Genomic DNA, 27,955 nt, shown 5'->3' on the forward strand with positions numbered 1-27,955 from the left:
CCCTGTGACCTCAATTTTAAAATGTGGTGAAATAATTTATCAAATCGCTAAATCATATTCATACATGGCTTTGTAGAAGTTACATCTTAACGAATGAATGAAGTTTCGGTGAAAAAAATGTAAAAAATTGCAATCTTTTGAATGACGCCCATTACTATAAAAAATAGTTCAATTTCGTTTTTGCTCGAAGGTCCTTGCCTCTAAATTGCTTTTCACGCTTTGTCGGTTTGCTTGTGTTTGGAAGAAGATATGGTATTGTTCCCCTGCTTTTCCTGTTTTTGGTTTTTCTTGTTTTTTAATCAATATGCGCAGTTCGCACAAGGTCCATCAAAGTTATGAACATGATCAATTGATTACAACTTCACCTGTCGCGAATAAACTTTCGTAGACAATCGATCGTGGTTACCTTTGCTTTCGAAAGGATCACCAGAACCTTCTTGTACGACCGCTAACTTCTAAATTTACATAATATGGCGGTAATCTTCAGTGTAGATCCTGTTTACCATATGGTCCTTGGAAATCCACAGATTGGTACTGTACAAGAATTCATGTCTTACACTAATGTGTAATGTATGGAGATAAATTTATTAGAATCTACCAAAACATTGTTCTCCCCTTGGTACACAGTGATCATTCCCAAGCCAGCTAAGATAGCAATTTGCATCACGATTATGAGAGCATAAAACAGGTAAACGCTTTGTGGACATTTAGAAAATTTAGTCCTTGTGAGTATTACACAGTTCAGTATTACTTAATTGCTAAATATCAGATGGCAATTGTAGTTCTAATTTTTAGGACTGTATGTTTTCTTTTCTTAAAGGTAGCAATGTCAGCAGTTTCAGTGTTGTGGACAGTTTTGTCCCTAGTTCTACTGTTCACTTGTACTTTGGCATTATTTTCCCCATTTTGGCATGAACACCTTCCTGATCCTTTGTCAACAAACAACAGTGAGTCCTTTATAGCATTTGGTCTTCTACGCTTCTGCTTCCAGGAGCAATTTGTGACTTTACAAGAGATAGATGCTTGGAGATCGTCCAAATATTGTTCATTTTATGAGGATATTTTCTCTGGAATCCCTTCTATTTACTGGAAGGGTGCCATTAGTACTTATGCATTTGCACTGGTTCTGTTATTGGGTGCACTATTCCTTGCACATGTAGCATGCTGCCAGAAATATGTTTGTGGAAAATCTGTCTTTGCCATTGCTGGAGTTATGCAGAGCATTGCAGGTAATTACCAGTTCTGCATGAAATTTGTTTCATACAGACTATGGTCAAACTTACTGTATTACTTGAATACTACCACTTTTTTGGGTGCAGTCAGATGATCAGACCATCTTTTTCTTTTTGGTTGTAATTATTTTTTATCTTTTGTTTGGCTTTTATTGTCTTGTTATTGGATTGCACTCAAAAAGCCAAGTTTCACTATCTGTGATATTCTCTGTGGCTTCAGTTTTTCTATTATTTTTTAACAAGCAGTTTATTTGAACAAAATAGCAACTGTTTTTTACTTTGTTACTTTGCCTCACCATTTAACTTCGGTGGGGATCATAATTCTCCATCTTTTTTTTTTTTTTTCAGTTTCAAACCATTTCTTTTGTGAAATTTCAGTTTTTGAAATTTTGACTGGTTTTCCTGGTCTCTGATATCCCCCAATGTCCCCATCTTATGTGGGTGAGCAGACACCTCCCAAAGGCTGAAACTAGTTAGGTTATGAGCAAAAATTTACACAGTTCAAGCCAAAAGAAAACTGGCAATTTTGTAACCTCCACATCTAAGGAGGAAAATGTTCTGACATGTGCTTAATTTTTTTCATTGAGGAAGCATTTTACATATTAAGGCTAGTTTTGTTATTATTAGTTCTGTATTTGAACCATTGAGGTGCTTGTCACCGATTTGGAATTGTACCCTGTTATAAATTACTTTTTGTCAAATCCAAAGCAGACTATGCTTGATAGAGATTTAAATTTATTATGTGTAGATCAGAATTTTAAGGAGAGGCAGGTGAGCACCAAAAATGTTTTGAATTAATGTCCCATAGTTCACCAAGATCTGAGTGTTTAAAAATGTATGGTAAGAAATAAAAGAAATACCATCATTTTGTTTTTTTTTTTGTAGTGGCTCTTTTGGTAGTCAGTCTTCTGGTGTACCCTTTTGGTTTAAAATCCACCTATGTTCAGAAGCACTGTGGGACTTCAAGTGGGTTTTTTACATCCGGGACTTGTGACATTGCCTGGGGTTATGTGTTAGCTATTATAAGCACAGCACTGCTTTTTTTCTGTCCAATGATTGCATACCATCTGTCAGTTGTAAGACCAAAGTCAAAGGCAACGGTGGTGTAAGCAGTTTCACAGTGGTCTTCTATCAAGTTGATGAAGAACTTTCATGGAAAAAAAGACAAGACATATGAGTTGCAAGACCAGAAATATATTACTAAAACTTATAATAGTTTTTTTTTTCCAACTTTTATTGTCTGAAAGTCAGAGTAGTTAGCTCAGATCAGAAATTTAATATTAAACTCATCTATAAAATTATACTATAAAGTAAGCTTTGAAATAATTGGAACATAGTTAATAATGTGCATACATGGCTGACTCCATGAGTGGGTAAGGCAAAGGAATTCTGTGTTCTCATTGGCTACCAGAGACACTCAGCATTATGCGCTCTGATCCTGAAAATACAGAAACAGTTTGTGCTGTCATGCCTTGGTTAGACCCTAAATTATTTACATCTTTCCATTCCTGTGGCAGAGTTTTCTGTGTTTTGTTTTTGTTCTACAAGGCATCTTTTGATGGTACTGTAATTTCTTTACTATGAAACTCTTCGCCAGGTAAAGAAAGTTTGCATCTTGCAGGGGTTTCATTAATGTTTTCTGCAGGAGGGCAACTGGTTTTCACAGGCAGGCAAAACTCTTTGAACTGAACTTCTTTATAAGATGAACTTTCCTCCAGATGGTCAAATCAGGTGGGCAAAGCCATCGTCACAACCAGTCAATTTGCTTGATGCCTGGCCCTTAATGAAACCCCTGATCTTGTATCTTGTCGACCCAGACTAATTCTGTTAAATTTGAAAATAATGATTGTGCACTAGTGAATTTTCCCATGAAGTATGCAGATCTGATCTCTATATTTTACAGCTCTAAGAGTGTATAAAATGTGACATTTATCAAAACAAATCAAGGATCAAATATTTGGCAAAGTGTCAATGAAGAAGGAATAATTTGCTGTTGGAAACACAGGCAAGAAGTACCAGATTTTGTGGGCTATTCCATATGTTGCTTTGGAAAATGTATCTTTTATCTCTCTTTGTACATGATGTATGCAAGGCAAATGTGGTATTCACAAGAGAATGTTACTCAGCAGAATTTCTGTATACCTGCATGACAAATTCTAAAAACAATATTTTTGGCTGATGACATATAGGTGTCATCATATATCCAGTGACTATGGCAAGTCATGCACCAGTAATTTGTGTACTGGATACTGTATGAAATGTTTTTACATGATGCATGTTAGGCGAATGTGATGTTCATTAGAGAATGTTACTCAGCAGAGTTTCTGTATACCTGCATGACAAATTTTGAAAGTGTAGTGCAATGATCTGGGTGAGTGTAGTCTTGAGAAGGACCTGTTGTTGGTGGTGGTGACACGACGTTTCAACAACCTGTGCAGAAGTCATCATCAGACTGTTGTTGGTGGTGGTAAGAGGTCCTTTGACAAACTGCACACAGGTTGCCAAAATGTCAGTCACCCCCACCAAAAACAATCCATCTCAGGATTTTTTCTACACTCACCCGGGTTCAAACCGTTTACTGTATGACAAATTTTAGAAACAAAATTTTTTTGCTGATAATATGAGTTTTATCATATATCTAGTGACTATGGCAAATCATATACCTGTAATTTGCGTACTGAAGACAGTACAAAAATAATGTTTTGCCAGATGGTATTATGTAGAGTATGCTTTATTCAATACATTGAAATACATTTTGTACATTGAATTTTACACATCAAGAGCAATATTTAGAATGGTATGATTATCAAAAGTCTAATAAATGAAAAATACATTTCTCCAGGCTCTCATGATTGTATTTCAAGGATAATGAAGGTAATATTAACTGAATACTTGGAAGTGGTTAGCTAGTGCTTTTCACCAACAAGAGAAAAAATAGCCTATCAAGAGTTTCATTTCCAACCATTTTTAGGTAAATTGACAAAAATAGACTACGGTATTCAATGGTTTTTCTGTGGTATATGCTTAAATAATTATTTACCTTATTCTTTACCAGGTTATAATGAAGATCAAGGGCCAACACAAGATGAAGGATTTCATATTTCCTTGAAGTTTCATTTTTTCTCAAATTCTTTCAAAGATGTAACTTTTCTCTGACTCAAGTGAAATACCTTGACTTTTTTCTGACCTTGAAGACATTTTCTCTCCCAGACTCTTTCCTGACCAATGGCAACCCATCGAGTGTGATTCAACTGACTTTTTGAAACTTGGAACTCTATGAAAAATTTTCATGGTACTTTGAGTGATAACTCAGAAAGAATATTAGTTTGCCAATATAGGTAAAAGGACATCATGAAAAGAAGTGTTGATGAGGCTAGTAAGAACATAGATGGCTGAAGATGGAAATGATTAAAACAGATTGAAAATATCAATAAACTTGAACAATTGAGGCCAAAATTTCCACACAACGTGAGAAAAGAAAAAGAAAATGACAATAACCCGGAGCAAGAAACTCAGCCTGGGAAAATAAACCCAGATGCCGATGGCAACACCACTTTTTTACCATACTAATTTCGCCCTTTCTAGTTCCTGGGTGTCCTCGTTCTCTGATCAATTTTGACCAGCTGCTTTCATCCCTCTCCTAAAGAGCAAGGTCGCGCAAAAGAATTGGAAATAATATTGAATTTAACGTTACAGTTTTACCCAAATAGACATACTGGGCGACCTTCCACTTCCTAGAAAGAAATTCTGTCTAAAAGCTAGTACAAAGGTATACGCGTAGCTCCGCGCGTGCCGACTGTGTTTTTTTTGGCGCGAAATTTGAAGGAAGCGCTTCCACGTTCGTGTCTCTGAATTGAGTATTTGAAAGACAGAGTGGTAACGCTTTTTTAAATATCATCTCTGAGATAAATGATGTTCTTAAAAATGGTTAAAATTTCCTTTAATTCTTTAGAACTCTAAGCCAACGCGCGATGAACGATGCAAATTTAAAGGAAATGCAACCCACGGCTCTAGTTATTTGCATACTGATCTCACTTTTTACAACTTACCTTGTTCGCAAGGCCCATCAAAGCACTTCGGCCCTTACAACTGGGTAGTCTTGAAATGGCAGGGTATTCTGCGGTTAACCATTATAATGAAGCCAGATTAATGTGGCTTCTCGGTCCCTAAGCGAACTCACAGCTAATGAACGATTCGAATGCCCGTAGGGCCGAGGTGCTTTATTAGTAGGAAAATTTTGGCGGGGAACGCTAATAAGCTCTAGGAGTCTGGATACTTGATTTGTTCCAAAATGGCGGCCCGTTCAAGTGTGGAGGACTCACCCTTTGTGTTGCGGATTTCACACGACGAACTGATAGCATATGCTGACGAACTAGACAGAAGGAACGAAAAAACGAATTCTAGAAAGAAAAATCACACAAAAATTGAAGAAAAGGATTCCAAATCGAAGAAATTCGAAAAGAAAACTGACGTCAGCAGGAATGCTTTGCCATCAAAAGCCGAAGAGGGAGTAGAATTTGGGATAAAAGAAACCAAATTCAATCACGAAAAGGATAACGAAGGTAGAAAGAAAGCAAAAAATGAAGGGAAGAAGGATAAAAGAAAATCTCCGTCGTCCAAATCTCGGCGCGATTCCTCCTCAAACGCAGAGGATGTTTATCTAAGGGAGAAACGTACCGTTACCAATAGCGACAGAACTGAATCGAATGAAACGGGAAAGGCTACAAGAAAGCGACGAGGAAGTGCAAGGACAGCAAAAAAGGTTGATGACAATGAAAAAGAAAGTGAAAAATGTGAACTTGATTTGAGAGCTCGTACCAGTACCGGTAGTGTTTTGAAGCTTTCTAAAGAGCCTTCTCATGCTGCAGAAGATTCACCTAAGGATGAAAAACCAAGAGGAATAATTAAGTTGCCTGAAGGTTTCCATATTAATAGTCACAATACAAGTGAAGAGGAAGGTTTTACATCTGATATACCTCCCTGTAAGAGAACTTCTAGCATGAATGGTGGCAGTAGTATTAGTAGTGGCCTTTATGGTCCTGTTCATGCAGAGAAATCAGTTTCTCCAAATAAGGAAGTTCGGTTTATTACAGTAGATGAAAAGACTACAGAACCTCAAAATGAAGTTAGTACAACCATAGGAAAATTTGGAGACAAACACTCCGAAGTAAACAATGTTTACAGTGGGGAATCTGTGAACATTCACAACACTTCAATAGAGAATGAGGTTGTTTACGAGACTAAAGCAGAGAAAACACTTAAGTCCATAAATCAACAGAAAGCTCAAAGACTGAAAAGAGCTGTGTCACCAAAAGAGGCACAGCTAAGTAATTTATTATCTCGTGGGACACTTGACAAGGCAGTTTTTGCAAAAATTTGTAGCCTTAGTAAAGAAATACAAGACACCTACAAAGGGATTATGATGCTTGACATTGGCCAGGTCACTCAGCTTGAGGTTGATCAAAACCTTTGGAAGAATGCATTTTATAAAGTTATTGAGACATTGAGGAAATATGGAAAACTCTTTTTGGGATATGAAGAAAAATCGGATGTCCTCTCTCCAGACGAAATAACTAACTGTTTGAAGGAATTCTTGAAAGATGCCGAGACATTTTATAAAAGTCTTCTTGAATTGTTGCAGAAAGAGCATGATTTCTCAATTCAGGAGATTGTCAATCAACCAAGGAAGGCAGAAAAACTTGGGAAAAATGTAAGTACCTCTGGTAATTTTTTCTCTTCGGGGGTCTAATTTTTTCTTTTAGCCTTTTTTAGCCGGGTGCTCATCTGCACAAAGGCAGGTTTTTAATGCTGTACTATTTAATACTGGTTTTTATTACTGTATTATTTAATGCTATGATCTAAACATTTGTTCCAGGCTAAACTTGCACTCATGAGCTCACAGCACATTTTGATTTCCCTTGGAGACATAGAAAGGTATCAAGTGCAATTTCAGCCCCATCCAAACTGGGCATCCATCCGATCATGGTATCTCAAGGCTAACAAACTGGCTCCAAAGAATGGTAAACCTTACAATCAACTTGGTGTTATTGCTGTGTCTGCCAATCGCAAGCTAGACTCTGTTTATTACTACATAAGGAGCCTAGCTGTGAGTAATCCAATTTTGACAGCAAGGGAAAAGCTGACAGCTATTTTTCATGATATACAAGTGAAAGTAAGTAAGCAATTCCACTGCATTTAAGGGTTTCATGAAACATCAAAATTCAGTGTGACTGACTTAATTGCTTGGGATAAAGGTATGCTTATCGTTAGCTAATAGGTGTGGTCCAGTTGAACCTCAATTCTCTAGACTTGAGGGGGACTGAACTGAAAAGTTCAGACAATGGAGGGTCCAGATAATTGAAAATATGAAATATCAATGGGTCAAAAATGAAACTGGATAACTAAAAGGAGAAGATAATGATTGGATCGATATTTATGCATGAATGAAAACATATTCTCAAATCATTGTGCATAAATTGTTAACATTTGCCAAAAGTGTTTCCAAAAATTTACAAGAGCTAACCAACAAAGATGGGACTAGAGGAGCAAGTCCAAATAATTGAAAAATTGTAATAATCAAGGTCCAGATAATCAAGGTTTGACTGTGGCAAGGTAGCCAAACACCACTTGATTGTAAAGAGTGTGGGTAATTTCTCTAAATTAGTTTGAATGGACAAAATCAATTTCACAATGATTAAATAGGATTTCATCGTGAATGCTTTTTTACTGAATATTTTTCATAACTGTGTAGGCAGACAGGATCCAAAGAACTGAGGATCAAAAGAAGGCTCTTTCAGAGCAGCAAATCCATCAGAAGAGAGAAAAGAGCCGATCCTCGTTTGGAGAAGCAGCCAAAGTTGTTGGGCTCAAATCAGATCACAAATCTTCTCATGGCAGGTTTGAAGTCCTTTAAAGTTAATCTCTCATTGTATTCTTTTATTCTCATAGAAGGTATAATTTGCTAATTCCAAAATTTTGTTTGTGTAGGCATGAGATGTGGATCTTCATGTGCCAAGGAAAATACAGGAAAGTAGTGGTCACAGACCATGGTAAAGTACAAGAAGTTAATTCAAGAGGAGAACCCATCCTGGAAGGACAGACTGAGGAGCACTCTTCAGACCCTGTGAAAGAATCACCAAAGATTTCTCTTCAAGAGGTATTATAATTTATAACATAGCAGTTTTAACAAGAGATCTTTTTACCTTCATTGTGATAAACTGTTTTATTTCTCTCCACAAGGTCAACAAGAAATTCATGCTCCACTATCTTTGTGCCCATGGTCTTTTGTACTCAAGAATTGGGTAAGATACGTGTAGTTTGTTTTTTAATCTTTTGACTCCTAAAAGTGACTAGCATGCAATTTCTTCCTATTATAATCACCCCAGAATCACCCAATGAGGTCATAAGAACAAAGGAAATTGTACCCAATTTAAGAATGATGCTTTTGATTGTTAAACAAATATTTCTCATCAGGGCCTAATTGGGAATTGTATAGAGAACAGTACGGAGAACGTACAAACTCATGCTACGGTGTTAAGAGTCAAGCTCAATGTGATTAAAGAATCTAACTCATGTGGGTGTTTGATACAAAGCAGTTAAGGATTGTGACCCTTATTACTTTCAGTTCAAGTAGGTTTTCCTCTTTACTTTCATCAGAGGAACTGACACTTTTTGGGTGGAGAGGGGAGGGGTGGTAGAGGAGGCTTTGTCTTGGTTAGTAAAGCAGTGAAGTTTTTTATCTCCATTTTTTTTCTCACAGTATGGAAAGGTTGCCTACATTACAGTACCAACTCTTGGGTGAGTTCCATACTTTGCTGGAGTACCCATCTTGTTCTGCAATAAGCAGATCTAACCTTCTGCAGATGATGGCCATCAACATGTTTGCTATTGAACACACTGCAAGCCAAGGTTAGTGTAGTAGTGTAGTTTTATTGTTGTTACTCAAAGCTGTTTCAGTAGGTGACTCATCATTAAGTGCCTGAAGGTTGTGGCTGTAGAATTTGAGGGTGCTAATCTCTTACAATGTACCTATTGTCTGAGTGAGAGTACTGGAACAAGAAAATATTTGATAATCTTCCATTACTGAGGGTAGCGCAAAATATCACAAGATAATCTACTAGAGGCCATCTTTTTCTAGCCCTGCTCATGCCATTATGTTTGACCCTCATACAGGGATTTTTGTCTATTGTCTTTCATCCAAAGAGTGCTAGGGGTAGCAGGGATCATATGATAATTTGCATGATTCTCCTGCTTCTTCTGTTCTTAATGAAAACCATGAAACTCTGGCAGTTATAGGTCATCAGGTTTTTAAGACTTAAGTCCATGCTAACCAAACTTTTGATTAAAAACAAAAATGTTTCTTTGGTATGTAGATGTATCAGAACCTTACGTCAGAGTTGGCACACCTCAAGACCAAGCTATGAATCTTGCTGTTGAGATGTTCATCATGTTGCTAAAGGCCTGCTGTGCCCTGCTTCTGAAAATAGACTTTGAAGCAAGAAACACCTATGAAGGCCTCAGTGACACCCTACATCAGTTCTTGCCCTCAGTCAAAGTGTTTGCAGATTGGGTGGTCTGTCATGTTGACCTGTGGCAGGTGTCCTCTATAAGGTAAGTTGTTGGTGTGAGGGCACCAACTGATCTGGGTTGGAAGATTGTTAAAGTTCACCCTTTTACTCCCAAGGCCTAGCTGTTGATTCTCTTTAATGTCTGTCATACATTTCTAAGGTTTTCCTTGAGAAATGGAGTTGCATGAGAATAACATAAAGTAACAGGAGATAGTTCTCCATTAATTATCCAACTGCACTAAGAAGAGTACTATTAGGGAATCAAATACAAATATCCCATAATATTTTGCTGTTACTTGGGCAGGTGGTTAGTTAGTACTTTAAAAAAAAAAAAAAAAAGAACCTGTTTGACAGGTTGGTTTCATTTGCTTGAAATACTTCAAACTTAAGGTAGATAATATGTACTTCTTGACTTAGTGGGAAGACTGCACTGTTAAATATTTGGCTTGAAGTCCTGCTGTATTGACCATTAAAAAAGCTTCTACAATAAAAACTTTTTCTTTATTTTTGTGACTTAGAGCCAGAAACTCATAATTCATCAAAAAACATGACTTATTTTCTCATTTTTGTTCCCTGCTGTCACTCAATTTTTGGTGTGTAGTATGGCTGTGCACTTTTTCTTGTTGATTGTATTTTGACTCACCCTGTGGGCTCATCAAAAAACAGGTCAACTCATACAACACTCAGCAATACTACACACCTAAACTTTTCATGAGATATGGGTGATTAACAAATAGTTGAAGCCAATGAAAAATTACTGTAAGCTGAAGGTAGACTTTTCTATTGTGGCTGTAGAATTCTCCAAATTCTGACACTTAAGACATCTCTTCCAATTTTTAGCTCTGAGATTTTGGTGCTAAGTTGAACAATATTCCTTTGTTGATATTTTGCATTCTTTTCTTTGCCTTTCTGCTTGAAAATACAGTAATGTTCTAGGAGGAAACTCCTTTTTAATCACTTATTGGAGGTTAAGGTTAAATAAAAAATCTGATGGAAAGACTAAGAACCACTTAAAGGCAACTAGCAAATGGCCATACTTACACTTTTTCTTTTGGATTTGTTGGCTAGTCAGAGGACTAACTTTAAGTGCATCTCTGTTTTACTTTAGCACCCACAGAAGTCTTTGGGAATCAGTTAGTCAGTTCACAAATGCCATATCCTATGTGGATATTGATGACCTTCACGATGATGATGGTAAGAAACTAACCAAGCTTTGACAACTGTTGTCACTGATTTACTTATTAGGGACCTTAAGAAACCACGACGACGACGGCAACGAGGACGTGGAAAAACAAGAGATCTAATTGGCAGAACAATAGCTCAGCACTTGCATTTTGAAACTTTGTACATTTCTTAGCTGTCCTATGCAAAACAACAACGTGAAATCGCCAAAATTTGCGTCGTCTGTGAACCGAAACTGCGACGGCAAATTATTTTAATTTCCAAATGAATAAAGGCTGATAGTTAAAGAAACTGTTCGGCGCTGCATCGTTGGGGGTAACGAAATAATTTGAATGTATCAACAAAGTTGAAATGGTAAATTGGCCACCGTTATGGTTATAAAAGCTGACGTTTTGAGCATTAGCCCTTCGTCGAAGCAAAAGGGCTAACACTCGAAACGAAGGGCTAACGCTCGAAACATCAGCTTTTATAACTGTAACAGTGGCCAATTTACCATTTCAACTTTGTTGATATATTCAAATTATTTTAATTTCCATTTGGAACTCAACAGCTACTTTATACATCATGCTGAAGTTGAGCTGTGGCGCTCTATGAGACAGTAAGCTCCTGCAGCCATTTTTGAAATTCTAACTAAGAGTAGAAATTCATTTTTTAATCGAAGTCTTCCTTGGCGTCGCCGTTGTGGTTTCTTAAGGTCCCTATTATCAATCTGCTGAAAACTTCTGAGACATCAGGCCGGGTTGTTCGAAGCATGGAGAATGATATCAAGAGATAAATCTCTATCCAGTGGATGAGTTTTAACAAAATGTACTGCACTATCCAGTGAACGGGGATTTATCTAATTATTTATCCAACCTTCAAACAACCAGGCAAAAAGTAAATAAACAACCAACTGTCCAGTTAGAAATTTTCAACCTTGGTTTGAATTTTCAAATGAAATTTCCCTCTGGATGGCTGTAACACCTTAACACTTATCAACATTGACTTGCATATTGACTTTGAGTCTATGTGTGGTTGTTTGAGAAGCTGAGTCAATCTTTACCATTGATAGTGGTTATCTCTTTGTATCATGTGTTAGCCAATGAGATGGTAACGTTGTCCGAGGATGAATTTCTTGCTGGATTTAAGCCATTGAGCTCAGCAGTGAGACCATTGTGTAGAGTCCCAGATGCAAACAGTAAGGTAGAGTAAAACTGCAATAATCACTCAAGTGTTTGTTTTCCTGCGATTAACTACATACAAAAAGAAAAACAGACCTAAAGAACTTTCTAGGGTGAAATATAATTGTTGAAAGTTTAAACAATGTTAGGCACACTCTTATTTTTAGGGTAACCCACCCTCATTATTAGTGCAGCAAGACACAGATTTCTTCTCTTTCTCTTCTCCCCTCCCCATCCCAACCCCCCCCCCACACACACACACACACACACACACACACACACACACACACACACAGGAAGACTCAGATAAGTCAGATAATTCCAGGGTCAGGCACTAATAATATTAGTGCTATACCCCTAACAGATCTCTTGCGGACTTGCATTGCCCAAGGCCTCATAGTACCCTTCAGGAGAAGAAACATTTGTACTGAAGCGCTAAGTGGTTGATATTACTCCAAGTTTGCTTGTATGCATTTTTTTCTCCAAAAACAAAAAGTACCAGTGAGAACATAAACAAATTATGAATGATATCTATCATTTAACCTTCAATTAGCCTAGATATTTGATGTGGTAGTTACCGTTTTGAACTAATGGGAGTTACAGTATAATACATTGAAAAACTTTTTTTAGCCTGTGTAACAAATTATTGCAAGATTTCTCTTCTTGTAAGAAAATAGAAGTTTCTTTTCAAAGTGTTGGAATTGCTTCATGTCTTATCCAGAGTCTTGCTGAAGATTACCTGCGTTGCCAGCGTCTAAAGGAGTTTGCTGCATTTTTGGTTTCCCTGGAGCACTCACCACTGGAGTTTGATAATGACAAAGGAGAATTTTCAGCAATGATTAAAAGTACACCAGTGTCACCTGTAAAGGAGTCACAAGTCATGGTTCACTTGGACACATCACCACAAAATGAACATGAGGTTTGTACCTTAACCATCTACACCCTAACATCAGTATGTGTATTCTTCATACATTTCTCCATGCATTTCCTGTGGTACTTACAAGGAGAATTTGTCTGATAATCAGGAGCTTCTTAAGTTTGTGATCATTTCCTCTACTCTCATGACCTTACTGTTTGACTCAGAGGTGATAAACCTTTGGTCAGCTTTGAATTCTAGTGGTCTCACTGATTGTGTTCACAATGGGCTGTGTTAGGGCTGGATCTAGCCAGTCCATCTGATTCAAATTTCCAGCCAGAGCAGGCACTATACCAGTAAATCATATGTATGTCCTCACACAATTTTGTAAGGTTTAGCAGAAGAAAAATTTGAACATCTAATTAAAATATTTTTGTTTCATATAGGACTCAGATGAGGAGGCTGATGTTATCATTGAGAGTGAAGAAGAACAGCTAGACTCAGGGTATGACTGTCATTATACATCACAAAATACACCTTACAGTAAATAGCTTGAACCAGAAGGCAACACGATGGTGTTGTGGGATCATACAGGTGAATGTAGTCCTGAGAAGGACTGTTGTCAGTAGCAGTGACTGACATTTCAACAACCTATTGTCATTGTCAGTCAAATGTTTTAAGTCTGGTTCATTTAAATCGACTGGTCAATGTAGCCATGTTGTAATTGGTTGTAAGACTCACCTCGTTGCTCATTACATTTGTTGCATGTTGGTAGTCAATCTCCATTTATAATAATTTTTTCTACAATTGTGAAATTTTTCTTGAAAGTTGAAATATGTAGATGCTGTGATGTGAAATATTTTTTTTAAGTGCATCAAAACAGACCTGAATGAGTTGACAATGATGCACACTTTTACTTATTGTAACAAATGCAATGCTTTTTTTCATTTTGACACAGTTTATGAAGTGTTTTTAAAACATGGCCTAAATTTTTGCATTTGTTGTTTGTCATATGCATGAATTTTTCAAAATTTTGTTATCTTCAGTTGCTTATTTGTCATTTAAAGAAACTATTATAATTTAAGAGAAAGTTTTACAATACCAAAACCTCTTTGATATCACCTTTGGTGTTTTTTTTCTCCTTTTCCTTCAGTTGATAAATTACATTTTCATTGGATTTTGTTTGTTTGGTAACCAGGATGTTGATAATAACCATACCTGAGGTGTTTGTGTTCTTTCATGTGTAAGACGCATAGCATTGTGCAAGACACACTTGTTTTGTGTTGTGACACTTTTTCTACTAAGCTGATTGGCAACAAGTCTTTGGAGATCATGCAATGTTGTAGGTTGGGGGCAAATTGACTGTGCATGCTAATTCATTTAGCATTTCATTAACTTTCCTTACTGACACATGACAAATCACAATCTCCTGGAATTTTTGCTTTACAGTGATGAAGTGGAGAAGGACCTGAAGGAACTCAAGGTAAAACTTTTCTTTACCTACTGGTATTTAGTAAATTATAACACTTTTTTCCAATAAGTACTCTAGAGTGAGAGAGGTCCTTATAATCTTTGTGCTCTCTTGTTCAGGCCAAAAAAGATGCCTTGAAAAAGCAAGTGGAAATTCACAAAGAAAGAGAAGATAGGGCAAAGGTAAGTTCCCTAAGGTTTATCTTTAGTTCCATAAACTCATTATAAGCAAGTCACAGATTACAGCTGTTACTGCCTTTCTCTGTGTGTATGTGTTCATACCAAAGCCTTTCCATACATTAAAGAAGTTTGCAAGTTGAACTAGCATCCCTATCATTGCTGTAACAGTGTCCTGAGAGTTCCATCTCATCCTAAGATATAAGAATTTAGTCAGGGAATTAATGAATACACAGACCAATCTACAATCTCTCGTTGTATCCTTAAAAAAATTGTGATGATTTGAGGAAGTGAGGTAAGTTGAATGTCTTTGCAGATTTAGACACCACAGAATTGGACCACTGATCCGAATTTCCTAGTGTATAAATAATTTAAACTTCCCCATTCAAAGTTTGCTGACAGATTTGTGCTAGATTGGGGGGAGGTTAGCCATAGATTTAAATCTGCTGTGATGTACTTCTGACAATGATTCATTCAACTGACTGTAGGCAGTGATAGAGGAACACATTTCTAAGCCACGTCTAATGTTCGAGAACTACCCAACATACCTGGTACCAGACACTAACTGCTTTGTGGATCATTTGGATGGGGTCAAGGCCATTGTAGCCAGTCAGGAGTTCACTCTGGTTGTGCCACTCATTGGTAAGTGAATTGAAGTGTTGGCTTAACCGCTCTTCTTACATCCCTCCATTATTTTTTGTCACCTTGAGTGTGTTAATTGTGTTTTGTCTTCTGCAGTAATTAACGAGCTTGATGGTCTGAAGAAAGATGTCCTCCTTGATAAATGCGACAATTTACAGCATGCTCAATATGTCTTAGAGAATGCCAGGTGTGTATGTATTAACAACACAGTCTCTCTTTCTCTCTCTTTCAAAGGTTCCAATGGATAATTGAGAAAGAAAAGAGAGAATGTCTGCTCATTTATTTTCTGAGCACTTCATGATAACCTCTCCCAAAGAAACTAAACACCACTTTGTCAGTAGCTCATAGGTGTAAAGTTTATGGAACCTGACATTTCCTTAAAGATGCTGTAGAAGCAATAAGTTAGATGCTTTACCATGATGCTTGCTAGACTCCTGTACAAATTCTTTTTGGGGTCAAACCCAAGGAACTTCTGCATCAGAGCCTCTTAGCTTATTTGTGATGCTTATGACTGAAGAGATGGACAGTTTTAAGTACCTAATTGCTTTAATTTACAACTCTATTAGTATTTACATTATGTTTTTATTTTTAAACTTTTATATAAAGAAAGAAAGGAAACAACAACAGACAAAACTCTGAAGAAACTTTTGTAAATGGTATCTTTTTCCTTATGTCTATAGATTGGCAATTCATTTTCTTGAGAATGAGTTTAGCCAGAGAAATCCTCAGGTTAAAACAGTGACTAGCAAAGGAACAGAGCTGGATACAATTCAATTCAGAAGTGAGGATCCTTCTGGAAGAAAGGTGACATTTCATCACATCCCAAGTATCATAAATATGTTGCATTAACAGATAGCTCAGACTGAGAACTGATTAAGTGTTCATGAGACACAGATGATGTATGTAATGTTTTCAACACCACAATCTGAAGAAGCTCCTAATTTAGAAAATCATAATAATAAATTAATTAATCTAATATTGGGATCCTTTGGAATAGCTCTAAACAAAAACTGATCTCGAGATCCTTTGGGAGGGTTTTCTAAAACACTGCTTTTGAACTATAAAACTTTATAATGACTACAAATTGTGGACAAGATTATTTGACAAAGAATGTCACCAGGTCCCATAGGTTATGCAGCAATAGCAAATTGAAGTAATTATTATTTTTTTTTATAAGTACTTGTCTCTGTAAGTGTTTTTCATTACAAGTTCTTGAACACCTTCCACACAGTTTTTGTAATCCAAGTCTTTCTAATACAATCTTTACATGCTCCATGCCTTGTGGTATTTGGGACTCAGAAGGACTTTCCAGCAAGGAGTAGGGGGGAGAAGTTACCACAGGTCTCTTTTGACATTTTGAAGCAGCCTGAAATGATATCTTTTGTAAATTATCACTTTTTTGATGTAAAGGGGGGGGGGGGACACTTGTATCCTAATACCTCCTCCCAGCCACACCCTTGGGTGCCCAGTTTAGCACCACTTACTGGTACCAGAGATGGGCATTTCTTGGTTTATTCATTACTTGTATGCTAACTAAAACTTTTTGGTCCTGACATGTATTGATTGTTTCAGGGCAAGGGGTGCAATGATGATGTCATTCTCTCCTGCTGTCTACACTACTGTGAAGAGAACTTTATCAACCGATTGGCCACAGGTATAATTTTCTTTGTCAGAAAATGTTAGAGCATATTGAGGGCTGAAATGATGTTGTAAAGTGTTTTAACTAAAATGGTGCTTTCAATCTTTTCCCTTGCATTTCCTATGGATTTCAATTTCAACATAACACATGGTGCATATTTTGGGATACAATTGCTAAAATCTTGAATAAAAGTGAATTGATAAAAAAGTGTTTTTCAATTGAATGTTCGGTAAAATTGAAGAACAGCTCCCCAAAATATCTGTCAGCCAACTGTCGGCCGACTGTTCACCGACAATTGGCCGACATAATGAAAACAAATTCAGAAACGAGTAAATAGACTGTCATCTTGGTAAGTTTGAACTTTCACAATTACCTCAAAATGAATTTTGACAAACACCATGCAATAGAGGTAAATTTTGAGTGCAAGGCATTATTGGCCACATCAATCTTCATTTACTTGAACTTGTTGTGTAGTATCTGACTGACACATTTTGTTCTGCTGAAATTGGAAGAGTTAAGTTACTTAGATTTAGCAATACGAGTAAATTTTTTCAAAGACTCACAAAATTGCATGAGCCCGTGTTTTCATTGTGTTTCTGTTGTGTTTTCATTGTATTTTCTGTGTTTTGTTTGCCAACAGTTGGCTGACAGATATTTTGGGGAGCTGTTTTTCAATTTTACCGAATGTTCTAGAACCAAAACCAAAGTAATTGCAACTGCTAATCAGTAGAAAAGAAAATAGCTACAAAAGCCCATAAGAACTTAAAGTAAAACCAACCAAACTGCTTAAAGTGCAAGCAAAAGCAATGGACCTAGTCATGATTAGTTTTAGTTTTCCTTCTGATTGGTGGAGAGATTGGTATAAGTTTTCAAAACCAATCACAGAGCAAAACACTTAGTTAAACATTGTTGCAATGTAGATTATGTTTCCTATTTTGTTTCTCTTGTTGTCAAAGTTTGTGAAGATTCATCAGTGGGGGAACATTTATGAATTTATTTTATTTTTATCCTGCCCAACATTGAAGCTAAATAAGAGAAGAAGAATGAGGATCTGAAAGAAGTTACCACCCCTATTCTTTTTGTGGTCTATGCTCAAATTGGAGAGGACTAGTTGGATTTGAATTATTGTTACATTTTTTGTAAGAAATATACAACTACTTTTAGAGACATGTTTCGGCGTGCTTATGCCATCTTCAATCATGAAGATTTAATTCATGAAGATGGCATAAGCATGCCGAAACATGTCTCTAAAAAAAGTTGTATATTTCTTACAATATTTATCCTACTTGCAACTACTACGACCTTGTTACATTTTTCACAGCAAATCAACCAATAACCATTCAAAGGAAAGTGGTACTGCTTACAGACGACAGGAACCTGAGAGTAAAGGCTTACACCAGGAATGTCCCTGTGCTCACAATACCCCAGTTCAGACAAATGGCTCGATTGTGACAAGAAATGAGAGGGGTTTTGTTTCAGGCTGAAGCAGGAAAGATTTCATGACTCACTGTAGTTATTGTATCAGGATCTGATATAGATCTACTAAGAGGAGAGCTGGCTGATGCTAATGGATCCAACGCTGCAATGGTGAATGACGTGCTTGTCACAACTTCTTCATCCACCCCTAAGCATTCATGGTTAAATATACTCCACTCCACAACTGTTTTGATATATTAAACTTTCTGAACTAATAAAATGCTACTAGTGTCCCTATCGTAAGGGGTACTATCATTTTAAAAAAGTGAGTAAGTTATGGTGTATTTCTATTTCCACTTAACAGGCACATCTCACTCACATCTCAACACTGTTTACTATTTACCTTAGGTTCTGACAAGGAGAAATTGACTAACAACCAAGAGCTTCTTTAGTTGGTGATCATTTCCTTTATTCTCCTGACCTTAATGTTTGATTCAGGGGTGATACTGTAAGGAGAAAGCAAGGCTGTGCTCTAAGGAAAATTGAATGGAGCCCAGTGCTTTGAAACCATGAAATCCAGGGTGCCCAGCATATGCTTCATATAGAAAGACTAAAATTCCTGAGTTGCCCAAGAGCAAAAGTAAGGCGCCAGGGGCTACCGGGCACTGCTAGACCACAGCCTTGAGAAAGGACATGCCCCTCACTCTTCAGGGTCAGAGGGTTAAATTTACATTTGATTTCTTAGTGCTCACCTGTATTACCTAGGAATTTCATTCAGTCACAGCTTGTCTGTGACATTAGTCAGTTAGACAGTTGGAATCCACCAAGCCCCATTTTTTCAAGAGTGGGTAATGCTATCTTCTTGATAGCAGAGAGTGCTTTTTACACACTTACTGAGAGGTGAACTGAATTATGCTTGCATGACATGTGGCAAAGCATAGCACCCTGGCTTCTGGAGGGGAGTTCGGGGGCATCCTTCTGGAAAAGTTGAGATACGTAACTCTTTTGAGAAATAACTTCCAGCATTCAGATGTAACTTTTTAAGACAGGCATTGCTGAAAGAATCAGTTCAAAAATGCTTCTTATCTATCTAAGGTCACAATAGTCACTCGCACAAAATAGTCACACAGCAAGCAGAGTCCTGTTCCCTACCAGCTTCTCATGACAACCCTGCATTTGTCCCCTGGATGGCAATGCTCACAGGGTGAAATTAGAGTCAAGCAAAGGGAGAGTTTATGTGATTTGAGAAGTGAAACTAGTTTTTGGAAACATCACACAAATCTCAGTAACAACCTCTCTCTCCCCCACCCCCCTCCCAAAAAAAAACTTGTGCATTCCTATCCATACCAATTTCAGCCTATTTACTCTACATGCATCACTTGCACTCCAGCTCCAATTTTACAAAAAGGTCATCATATAACTGAGCATCATTTCCTAGGTGACCTTTTTGAATTGCTGGTTAAATAAAGGTTCTTCAAACTACTAGAACTTTTTCATTGACAATTCTCTTTACTAAGTCAGTATCACTCTACTCTGCAATCTAGCGTGATTGACAGCTGCCCAGTAGGAAATCACTTAACACTAATGGGAGTCAACCCCACAAAAATACAGCACATGCCAAACAGGCTACCTTTAATTAGGATTTGATTTTGTTATTTCAAATCATAACACCATAATGTCTGATGGCAGGTACCGTAAGTATCACTTACACCCAGGGTTAAAAAACAGACACAGATCCTGGAGGCTACAAAGATTTATTTGTATTCAGGTAGAATTGCCTAATCAAACAAGCCAAATCCCATGTCATCATCAGATTCTTCTTCCTCCTCTTCCTTCTTCTCTTCTTTCTTTTCCTCCTCAGCCTTCTCACCAGCAGGAGCAGCAGCGCCCCCACCTGATGATGCTGCTGCCATCACAGCACCACCTGTTGGAACTGATGCCAGCTTGGATTTGCCTGCTTCAATCACCTAAAAATGACACCATTTGTCTTAAGATGCATCCATATTTGGAAAAAAAAGTCACTAAATTCTAATGGTTGTCCCTGTTTTGAAAATGCCAACAGCTGTTTCACACTAACAGAAAAATTTGGGGATTTGGCAGCTGCTTTGAAAGTCTGTCAGTCAGTCTTCCTAAATTTGAACAAACTTATCTGCACACGGAAAAAACACTCATCGAACATAAAAAAAAAAAAAAACAGTTCTTTGCTCATTGTTTAAATTTAAGTTAAGACTTCATCAGAAAGGTGATTAACCAATTTATCATATCTCTCAGTTGGTGCATGCACAATGATTGGTCAATTTAGTGAGCCGCATTTCACTATACAGCAGCCCTCTAACTTCAAAAATTTTTGTTTGGAATGAATTCCTTCCCCTCTCTTAGAACCCAGTGATGTAATAAATATTTGACTAATCTTGTTTTCTACGCCCATTCTGTAAGATATAGAACTTTTTTTTTTCTACCTGACTTATCTGAGGGAAAAATACCCAACCCAAAACTTAAAAAAGGGACCTCTAATTCAGTAGGTAAAAGGTTTATATCCTTTGAATTAAACACCCCTTATAATTATTGGAATTTTCAAGGATATATCATTGATGGGCATGCCAAGCACTTAAATCTACCTCATTGATATCCTTTCCACTCAACTCCTTCATGACTACATCAAGTTGATCTGAATCAACATCAATGCCAACACTTCCAAGGATGGCTGTGATGTCTGATGCAGATGGATTTTTGTTCCCTCCAAGGGTGGCAAGTAGGTAAGCGGCCACGTAACGCATCTGGAAAATAGTCATAGGTTAAATCCATCAAGGTTTGCTATGAATAATTAGTTATCAGTCAACCTCATTGCCTGAAGAAGACTGGCAGTATGTGGTCAAAATTTCACACATCCCCAGTGACCATAACATGGGACAAAGGGTTACACTTCTCTTTTGAATTAGTTATCAATTAAGGAATATATCTCCAAATGAAAAGGATATCAGTTTTCAATCTTTCAAAATCATCTTTTAGTCAGTGTAATCTGTGACAGGTTCTTACTTAGTGGGAATGGGCCAAAAAATAAGTTCCAAAACGTTATTGGGGTTGTCACCACTGGTCCCTTGCAAGCTTCTCTCATGGAAAAGGTCAGCGCTACGTCTGTCTATCTTATCACTAACAAAAACAGAATACCCAGCTTCCTTTAGTTGTTAATGTTGCATTTAACTGCATTTAAACACAGCATTGGTATGTACTGAAGATAGGTGGTTCCACAGCCAACCCAGACCAGATAATCCCCTCAATCTTAAACCCAGGCCCTCGCACCAGGCTGAGAGGACCTTCAAATTGACCAGGGGACACCTCGAAACATAAGGGGTGTGCAGCTTTGGATAGAAATCTCAGCTCGTAAACCTGGGCCCAGTTATTCAAAGGCTAGAAACCTTATCTGACAGATAAATCACTATCCAGAGGATAAGGGTTAGCAAAATGGGTCATGCAATCCACTGGATACAGATTTATCCAGTGGAAAGCATTATTCACCTTTCAACTGGGGTTGGGTTAAATTCCCCCTCAGAACTGAAGGCAGATTTCCTCCAACCAACCAACCAACCAGCCCAGCATGGTTTATTAGGAGGAAGAAACCTTCAAGGAAGCATGGCTAACTTCCAAAGGATCCTCCTCCCTGAGCTCATATAATTAGTCCTTTCATAATCAAGAAAATCTAATCTCCCCCACTCGCCACAACAAATGTATGAAAGCTCAAAGTAAACCTTTGAACACAGCATACAAGCGTTGATTTTCACAATGCAACGTGGTCGACTAGATGTACGTATGTGTCGCATATTTGGAGTTTTTTTTTTCCTACAAAACGTCTTCACTACTTTATTCTTTATAGACTAAGGACTTTTCTACTCACTTTTTAAGTCAACTAAGACACGAAACGATGTGCACGCCACAAATGAATGTTCTCAAAATTTTCGAATGTTCGTCAAATCGGACAAACGAGAGAGAAAGAGCGAGGGCACATGTCACAGTTATCACTCCGGGGTGGACCAGAGAAGAGTGCAGGGCATATTGCCAGGTCGCATGGATATTCAACATGGCGGACAGAATAACTCAGTTGCAAGATGCATTGAACCAGGTTATTCGCCTTTTGATTATTCTTCCATGGTGGAAATAGCTATAGTAACATCAAATTTTCTAATTATGTTTTTCGTACGTCATGTGAAATGAAAATCATCATCTTTGCTGCTTTTATTCCTGTCCACGAAGTAAACCAAGCTTTATGGTAATTTTGTTTTGCGATGTTTTCCAGCTTGCAGATCAATTTTGTAACAGTGTGGGTATATTACAACAGACAGCTCAACCTGGAAACGTTTTTTCTGGTTTTGAAAAAAGTAAGTTTTCTTTTCTGTAAATTAGAATTGTATTGAGGCGCGGGATTGCAGAAAATTCATTACGTTTTTATTTCAAAGAACGAGTCATGCTGCAGCTGTCACGTATTATTAGTAAAGAGATTTTTACATAAGCAATGATTGGGTTTATGAATAGGACAATGTGTGACCCCTGTTTGGTTTAAAATCTATCAAAGATCCTAAAATTTGTGGCTTATTTTATTCCTCTGTTACTAAGCAAGCTTCAGTTGGTATTTTTTTGGGGGACAGACAGTAGATCGAGTGTCTCCCCTCCAAAGTTAAAAGCTATTTTTTTGCTAAAACTTCTTGTTATTTGTTGTTAATTGTTGAAAATTTTGTCGGCAAAGGAAAATTTAAATCTCATGCCTCTCTAAGTTAACAATTAAAGTTTAAATCTCATGCCTCTTTAAGTTAACAATTTAAATGTGTTGGGTGCTGAACCACAATTTTAGTTAAGGGGGTAAGTTTCTAAAGAAACTATAGTGCTGCGTCAGTAGGGGTAACAAGGCAATTTGATAATTTCAGCTAAGTTGAAAATGTAAATTGGCGGCTGTAAAGAGTTAAAAAAGCTGGTGTTTCGAACGTTGGCCCTTCGTCATTCGCTCTGACTGTATTATTCCTAGAAGCCACTAAGGTTAATAACTCGAACAGCACACCGTCACCCTTCGAACTCCCACTTTTTCTCACATACACGCACACTCTCTCGGTCACCTGACCACTGAGTATAGTCCCGGATGTCCACAGGACACCACACTGATGAAGGGCTAACACTCAAAACGTCAGCTTTTTTAACTCTTTACAGTGGCCAATTTACAATTTAAACTTAGTGGATATTACCAAATTACACAATTTTAGTTAGTCATTGAGGCCATTCCAAATCCCACACCTTTCAGATCCCATGTTATGATTTCATTTATATCTTTCTTATCTTGTCTTTTTAGTCTAAACTTTAAGTGAGATTCTTGTCATCCCTCTTGGATTTATGACCCAAACACAAAACAAAACAAAAAAATCATAGAAGTAAGGAAGGTAATAAGCTGAGGCAGTGACTTGCAGTACAGACCATGAACTCTCTCTGCAATGGATATTTATTTGTCATTTTATTTTCAGATGGTGACAGTGGTGATGTGACTCAAGAAGGTTGGTTAAACTGAAGCAAAGTTGAGATTTAAACATCCATACACGATAGTTGATCTTTTGATATTTTTTTCCATTTGATTTTGGTGGTCAATCTTAGGAAAAGTGTGGAGGTGCAGTGGCCTCACGGTTGGTGCACTCGACTCCAGATCAAGTGGTCTGGGTTCGAGCCCTGGCCAGGGACATTGTGTTGAGTTCTTAGGCAAGACACTTTACTCTCACAGTGCCTCTCTTCACCCAGGTGTTTAAATGGGTATCGGCAAATTTCATGCTGGGGGGTAACCCTGCAATGGACCAGCATCCCATCCAGGGGGGAGTAGAAATACTCTTAGTCACTTCATGCTACAGAAAGCGGAGTTAAGCACTGGCCTGATGAGCCACTAGGCTCGTAAACAGACTTTACCTTTATCTTAGGAAAAGTCATCTGACATCCCTTCAAGGTTAAGTTTGACAATCATTGGAGTTTCCAGAAAGTCAAGATTTCTTGCAAAATTATTCATCTTTTGTCTCCCACCATTCAGTGTCTCTGCTTTGCTACTCATTTTGATCATAAGAAAAGTCATCTTGGATTCTGTTAAAGGTTAAGTTTAACAATCTTTCAAGATTCCTCCTGGGTAGGGATACAATACAATACAATACAATGTTCTTTATTTCAAGAGGGTAAATACATGATTAACCCAGTAAAGAGTTTTCTAACACGTGGCCCTCTGTAAACCCACCCAGGGGAGGACATCCATCACACAGTAATCTCGTGTGTGGGAAATTAACGTCTCCTACCTCAACCCTTGCAGGAGATGGGACCTCCATTTATTCGTCCCTATCCGATAAGACTAGAATATCTAACCATTTCTTGATGTTATAGAGAGGCAGCAAATTCTTCTCGATTATTTCAAGACCCTGAGTGTTGGTCCGGCCGGGGCTCAAACCCTCAACCTCCTGCACAACAGTCCAGCACTCTATCCATTGAGCTAACCGGGAGGCGGTTAGGGATTGTCGTGTGTTTCCCTACTAACTCTACTTTTGACCATTCCCCTCTTCCAAAATGTACTTTGCTGAAAAAAAAAAAAGGAACACACCAACTACAAAGGCTACTTAAAAGCAAGGTACCCGCATTAAAAGCCAAAGTTACCTTCTTTTAGTGATTGAATGATGTTGCAACAATGGACAATGATTTGCCTTTAGGACATGCTGCTTTGTTTGCCACTCTTATTGCAAGAACTGCTAAAGACATTGATTTCCTAATTGAGTCTCTTCCAAGTGAGGAGTGTTCACCAGAGCTTCAAGTAAGATTGATGTATTTTGTTTTGTTTATTTGTTTGTTTGTTTGTGTGCACTCATTCTTCTTCCTCAAGCTGTGGCTTAAAAATATTGTTACCAGTAGAAGTCAGCATCAGTAAATGAAAAGGTTATTTGAACTTTTTGCTTCAGACATTTTGTTACTTAACCCTTAGTTAAACTCCCATGACAGAATTTCTTCTCAAATATCACACATTATCAAGCAGACAAGCAATGAGACTAAAAAAAAAGTATCAATTAGGGGATTATTAGTTGATCCAATACCAAATTCTCAAAACTAACATGAGAATTGTATAGCAGACTGTAAGGAGAGTTAGTAATGAGATCGTGGGAGTGAAAGGTGTTCCTTTACAGTACTTAGTAATACACCCAACCTCAAACTGTGTTATGTTTGCTGTGTAAAGGTTTGATGAAGGATATAATTTTTACCACTTATGCCACTCTTAGATGCATTTGTTTGTTTGTTTTTTTATTTTTGCTCATTTTTTGTCTTCAAAAAAAAATGGCGGACAACACAGGCAGCAAGCTTGCACAAGTTGGAAGCTGAAAGTAGTGCAGCTGGCAGAAAACTGGAAGAGGCTGTCGCTAGAGGAGGTAAGAAGCCTTTCCTGTCCATTAGAGGGCCTTTCCATTAGGTGTTATAAAAAAAAAAGGTTATCTCAACAGAAATGCACTGTAGAGGCTTTTAGATGGTTTGATGGTTTTTAATACTGAACAACCAATTCACTGGCTTGGAAAATATTTCAATATATTGTTTATGTGTTTAAAAATCAAACAGAAAGATCATTAAAGACCAAAATTGCGGAGCACAAAAAGGTAGTTGCAGGTTTTGACTTAAACTCCAAAGTCGCAAGCCATGTCCACCTTTTCGACCATAACACGGATTTCACAAACGTCGGGGTCGTTGGTTTCGAAACTAATTACCACGAGAGACTTTTCCTTGAAGCCTGGCACTCTACTTTGGATCCGAGTGCTGGGAACGATCACATCGTACTTCCAGAAGCCTATAAAGACCTCGCGCGAGCATCAAATACATAGTTACGCGCGCAAGCTTCGCGTCACGTTTTTTAACTTTAAATAGCGTATGATAACGATCTTCTGATTGTCCGGGTGAGTGTAGTCCTGAGAAGGACTGTTGTCGGTTTCGACAACCTGTGCGGAAGTCATCATCAGAGTCAAGTGAATGATTGTTGTCAGTAGAATGTTCTTATTCCAGTTCGTGTGAAATGATCGGTTGGTTTTGCCGTGATGTTATTGGCTGTAAGACTCAAGTGACGTACGTCGGTCGTGATTGGTCTGTTTCGATCTGTCGGTAAAGTTAGGTCGTTCTTTTTCGGTCGTTTGTGATGTTTATGTCGTGAATGAGTCGTTTGTATGGGGCGGGTAGTTGTTGACATCTGTTTAGGGGAGTCTGTTCTAAGTTAGTAAACCAGCTTTCCAGAGTCAGTCGTTGAAAATAGTCAGTGCTGTAGGTTAGGCATTGCGTAGAGTCCCAGTCAATGTTGTGGTTGGTAAGTCGATGGCAATCACATTGCTGAACAGGAGGAATTAGATGTTAGTTGCTCCCAGGGGTAAACACTTTTTTTTTTCTCTCAAGAAAAACTTTTGGAGCTTATCCAGCAAGCCCTGACTGAAATTGCAGAATCAAGGCTGCAAACAAAGTGATCTTCGGCCCTTTGCTCTTGGTGAAGTTGTTCATGGCTATAAGATATTGGAGGACCGAATAGTGTCAAGGAATTCCATGGCCGGAAAATGTTCCAGCACGTAACAGTCGCTGTTAGTCACTAGGGAATTTAAGCAAACCACGACGGCGACGGCAACGAGAACGTGGAAAAACAATAGATCTAATTGGCAGAACAGTAGCTCAGCACGTGCGTTTTAAAACTTTGTACATTTCTTAGCCGTCCTTTGCAAAACAACGTGAAAATCACCAAAATTTGCGTCGTCTGCGAAGCGAAACCGCGGCGGCAAATTATTTTAATTTACATTTGGAATTCAACGCTACTTTTATGCGTTATGTTGAGTTTGAGGTCTGGCGCCCTATGAGACCGTAAACACATGCAGCCATTTTCGAAATTCTAACTAAAAGTAGAAACTCATTTTTTAATCGACGTCTTCTGTGGCGTTGCCGTCCTGACTGCTTAAAGTCCCTAATATCGAGGAACAGTGCAACGTGGATTACCCCCTCGCAATATGCACTATGGATCAAGGGAGCATTTCTGGCAAAAATGCGTATTGGATTTTAGAGAGAACGATACTAGTTCTAGATGATAAGAAGGGTGGCCAGGAACCAGAAAGATATATCAATAAACATTAATGATAAAGATATGAGATGCAAATGAATTGGTTAAGGATAAAAGCACAATTATTGAAATCACGGAATTTAGTGCTAACATGAAGTGAATAAACATGATCATTCAGTATCTGGCGGTTTATTTGAGTTTTTGCCCTGTCACGCTGAGTAGGGCTTGTCGACAGGCCAAAAGCTTCGCCGTGCCTTCACGCAAAAGGCAAACCTTGATCAATTTTGATTCAAGGGTGGCAAAAAGTTCTCACGTAACACGTGATAAGCCTAAAATCAATATGTGACGCGTAGATTTTACAGAAAGGCGAGGTAAGGTAAATTTTGAAGTTTTCCCTTTTAACTTCCTGACGCGTAATATACAGTTAAAATTACACGTGGCGTGTGAATTTTTCTCAAGTTCGTGTGTGGAACGGGAATAGGACCCCATCCTTTGCAGTCCTCAGAGTAGGCCCTGTCAACAGAGAAGAAAGCTTTTCCGGGCCCTC

The 27,955-nt window shown here is 37.9% G+C and overlaps 4 protein-coding genes and 1 long non-coding RNA gene across 5 annotated transcripts; 3 read left to right on the top strand and 2 right to left on the bottom strand.

Annotated features, from left to right (window-relative positions):
- The first annotated feature begins 826 nt into the window (after nucleotides 1–826).
- Nucleotides 827–4,069, top strand: LOC111333528 (LHFPL tetraspan subfamily member 2a protein). Its single transcript, XM_022939117.2, has 2 exons — nucleotides 827–1,229; nucleotides 2,118–4,069. The coding sequence occupies exons 1-2, from the start codon at nucleotides 827–829 to the stop codon at nucleotides 2,339–2,341; spliced, it is 627 nt and encodes a 208-aa protein (XP_022794852.2). The 3' UTR covers nucleotides 2,342–4,069.
- Nucleotides 2,411–5,466, bottom strand: LOC111333529 (uncharacterized). Its single transcript, XR_015994978.1, has 2 exons — nucleotides 5,282–5,466; nucleotides 2,411–4,506 (listed from the first exon to the last, which is right to left on the bottom strand). It is a non-coding gene; the product is annotated as an uncharacterized LOC111333529 (long non-coding RNA).
- A 17-nt stretch (nucleotides 5,467–5,483) lies between these two features.
- LOC111333534 (telomerase-binding protein EST1A) lies at nucleotides 5,484–20,220 on the top strand. Its single transcript, XM_022939123.2, has 18 exons — nucleotides 5,484–6,942; nucleotides 7,108–7,404; nucleotides 7,984–8,129; nucleotides 8,220–8,388; nucleotides 8,472–8,533; nucleotides 8,992–9,140; nucleotides 9,605–9,842; nucleotides 10,908–10,993; nucleotides 12,060–12,163; nucleotides 12,863–13,060; nucleotides 13,444–13,502; nucleotides 14,447–14,480; nucleotides 14,588–14,650; nucleotides 15,133–15,286; nucleotides 15,383–15,473; nucleotides 15,967–16,090; nucleotides 16,859–16,940; nucleotides 18,247–20,220. Exons 1-18 carry the CDS (start codon nucleotides 5,524–5,526, stop codon nucleotides 18,375–18,377), a joined length of 3,606 nt encoding a protein of 1,201 aa, XP_022794858.2. The 5' UTR covers nucleotides 5,484–5,523; the 3' UTR covers nucleotides 18,378–20,220.
- Nucleotides 20,080–22,327, bottom strand: LOC111333526 (large ribosomal subunit protein P2). Its single transcript, XM_022939116.2, has 3 exons — nucleotides 22,234–22,327; nucleotides 20,960–21,118; nucleotides 20,080–20,308 (listed from the first exon to the last, which is right to left on the bottom strand). Exons 2-3 carry the CDS (start codon nucleotides 21,116–21,118, stop codon nucleotides 20,120–20,122), a joined length of 348 nt encoding a protein of 115 aa, XP_022794851.2. The 5' UTR covers nucleotides 22,234–22,327; the 3' UTR covers nucleotides 20,080–20,119.
- Nucleotides 22,261–27,588, top strand: LOC111333520 (mediator of RNA polymerase II transcription subunit 21). Its single transcript, XM_088744030.1, has 6 exons — nucleotides 22,261–22,458; nucleotides 22,633–22,714; nucleotides 23,843–23,872; nucleotides 25,052–25,152; nucleotides 25,684–25,759; nucleotides 26,763–27,588. Exons 1-6 carry the CDS (start codon nucleotides 22,261–22,263, stop codon nucleotides 26,828–26,830), a joined length of 555 nt encoding a protein of 184 aa, XP_088600156.1. The 3' UTR covers nucleotides 26,831–27,588.
- The last annotated feature ends 367 nt before the right edge of the window (nucleotides 27,589–27,955 follow it).

This window comes from Stylophora pistillata, chromosome 13 (assembly GCF_964205215.1).
Source record: "Stylophora pistillata chromosome 13, jaStyPist1.2, whole genome shotgun sequence".
NCBI classification, from domain to species: Eukaryota; Metazoa; Cnidaria; class Anthozoa; order Scleractinia; family Pocilloporidae; genus Stylophora; species Stylophora pistillata.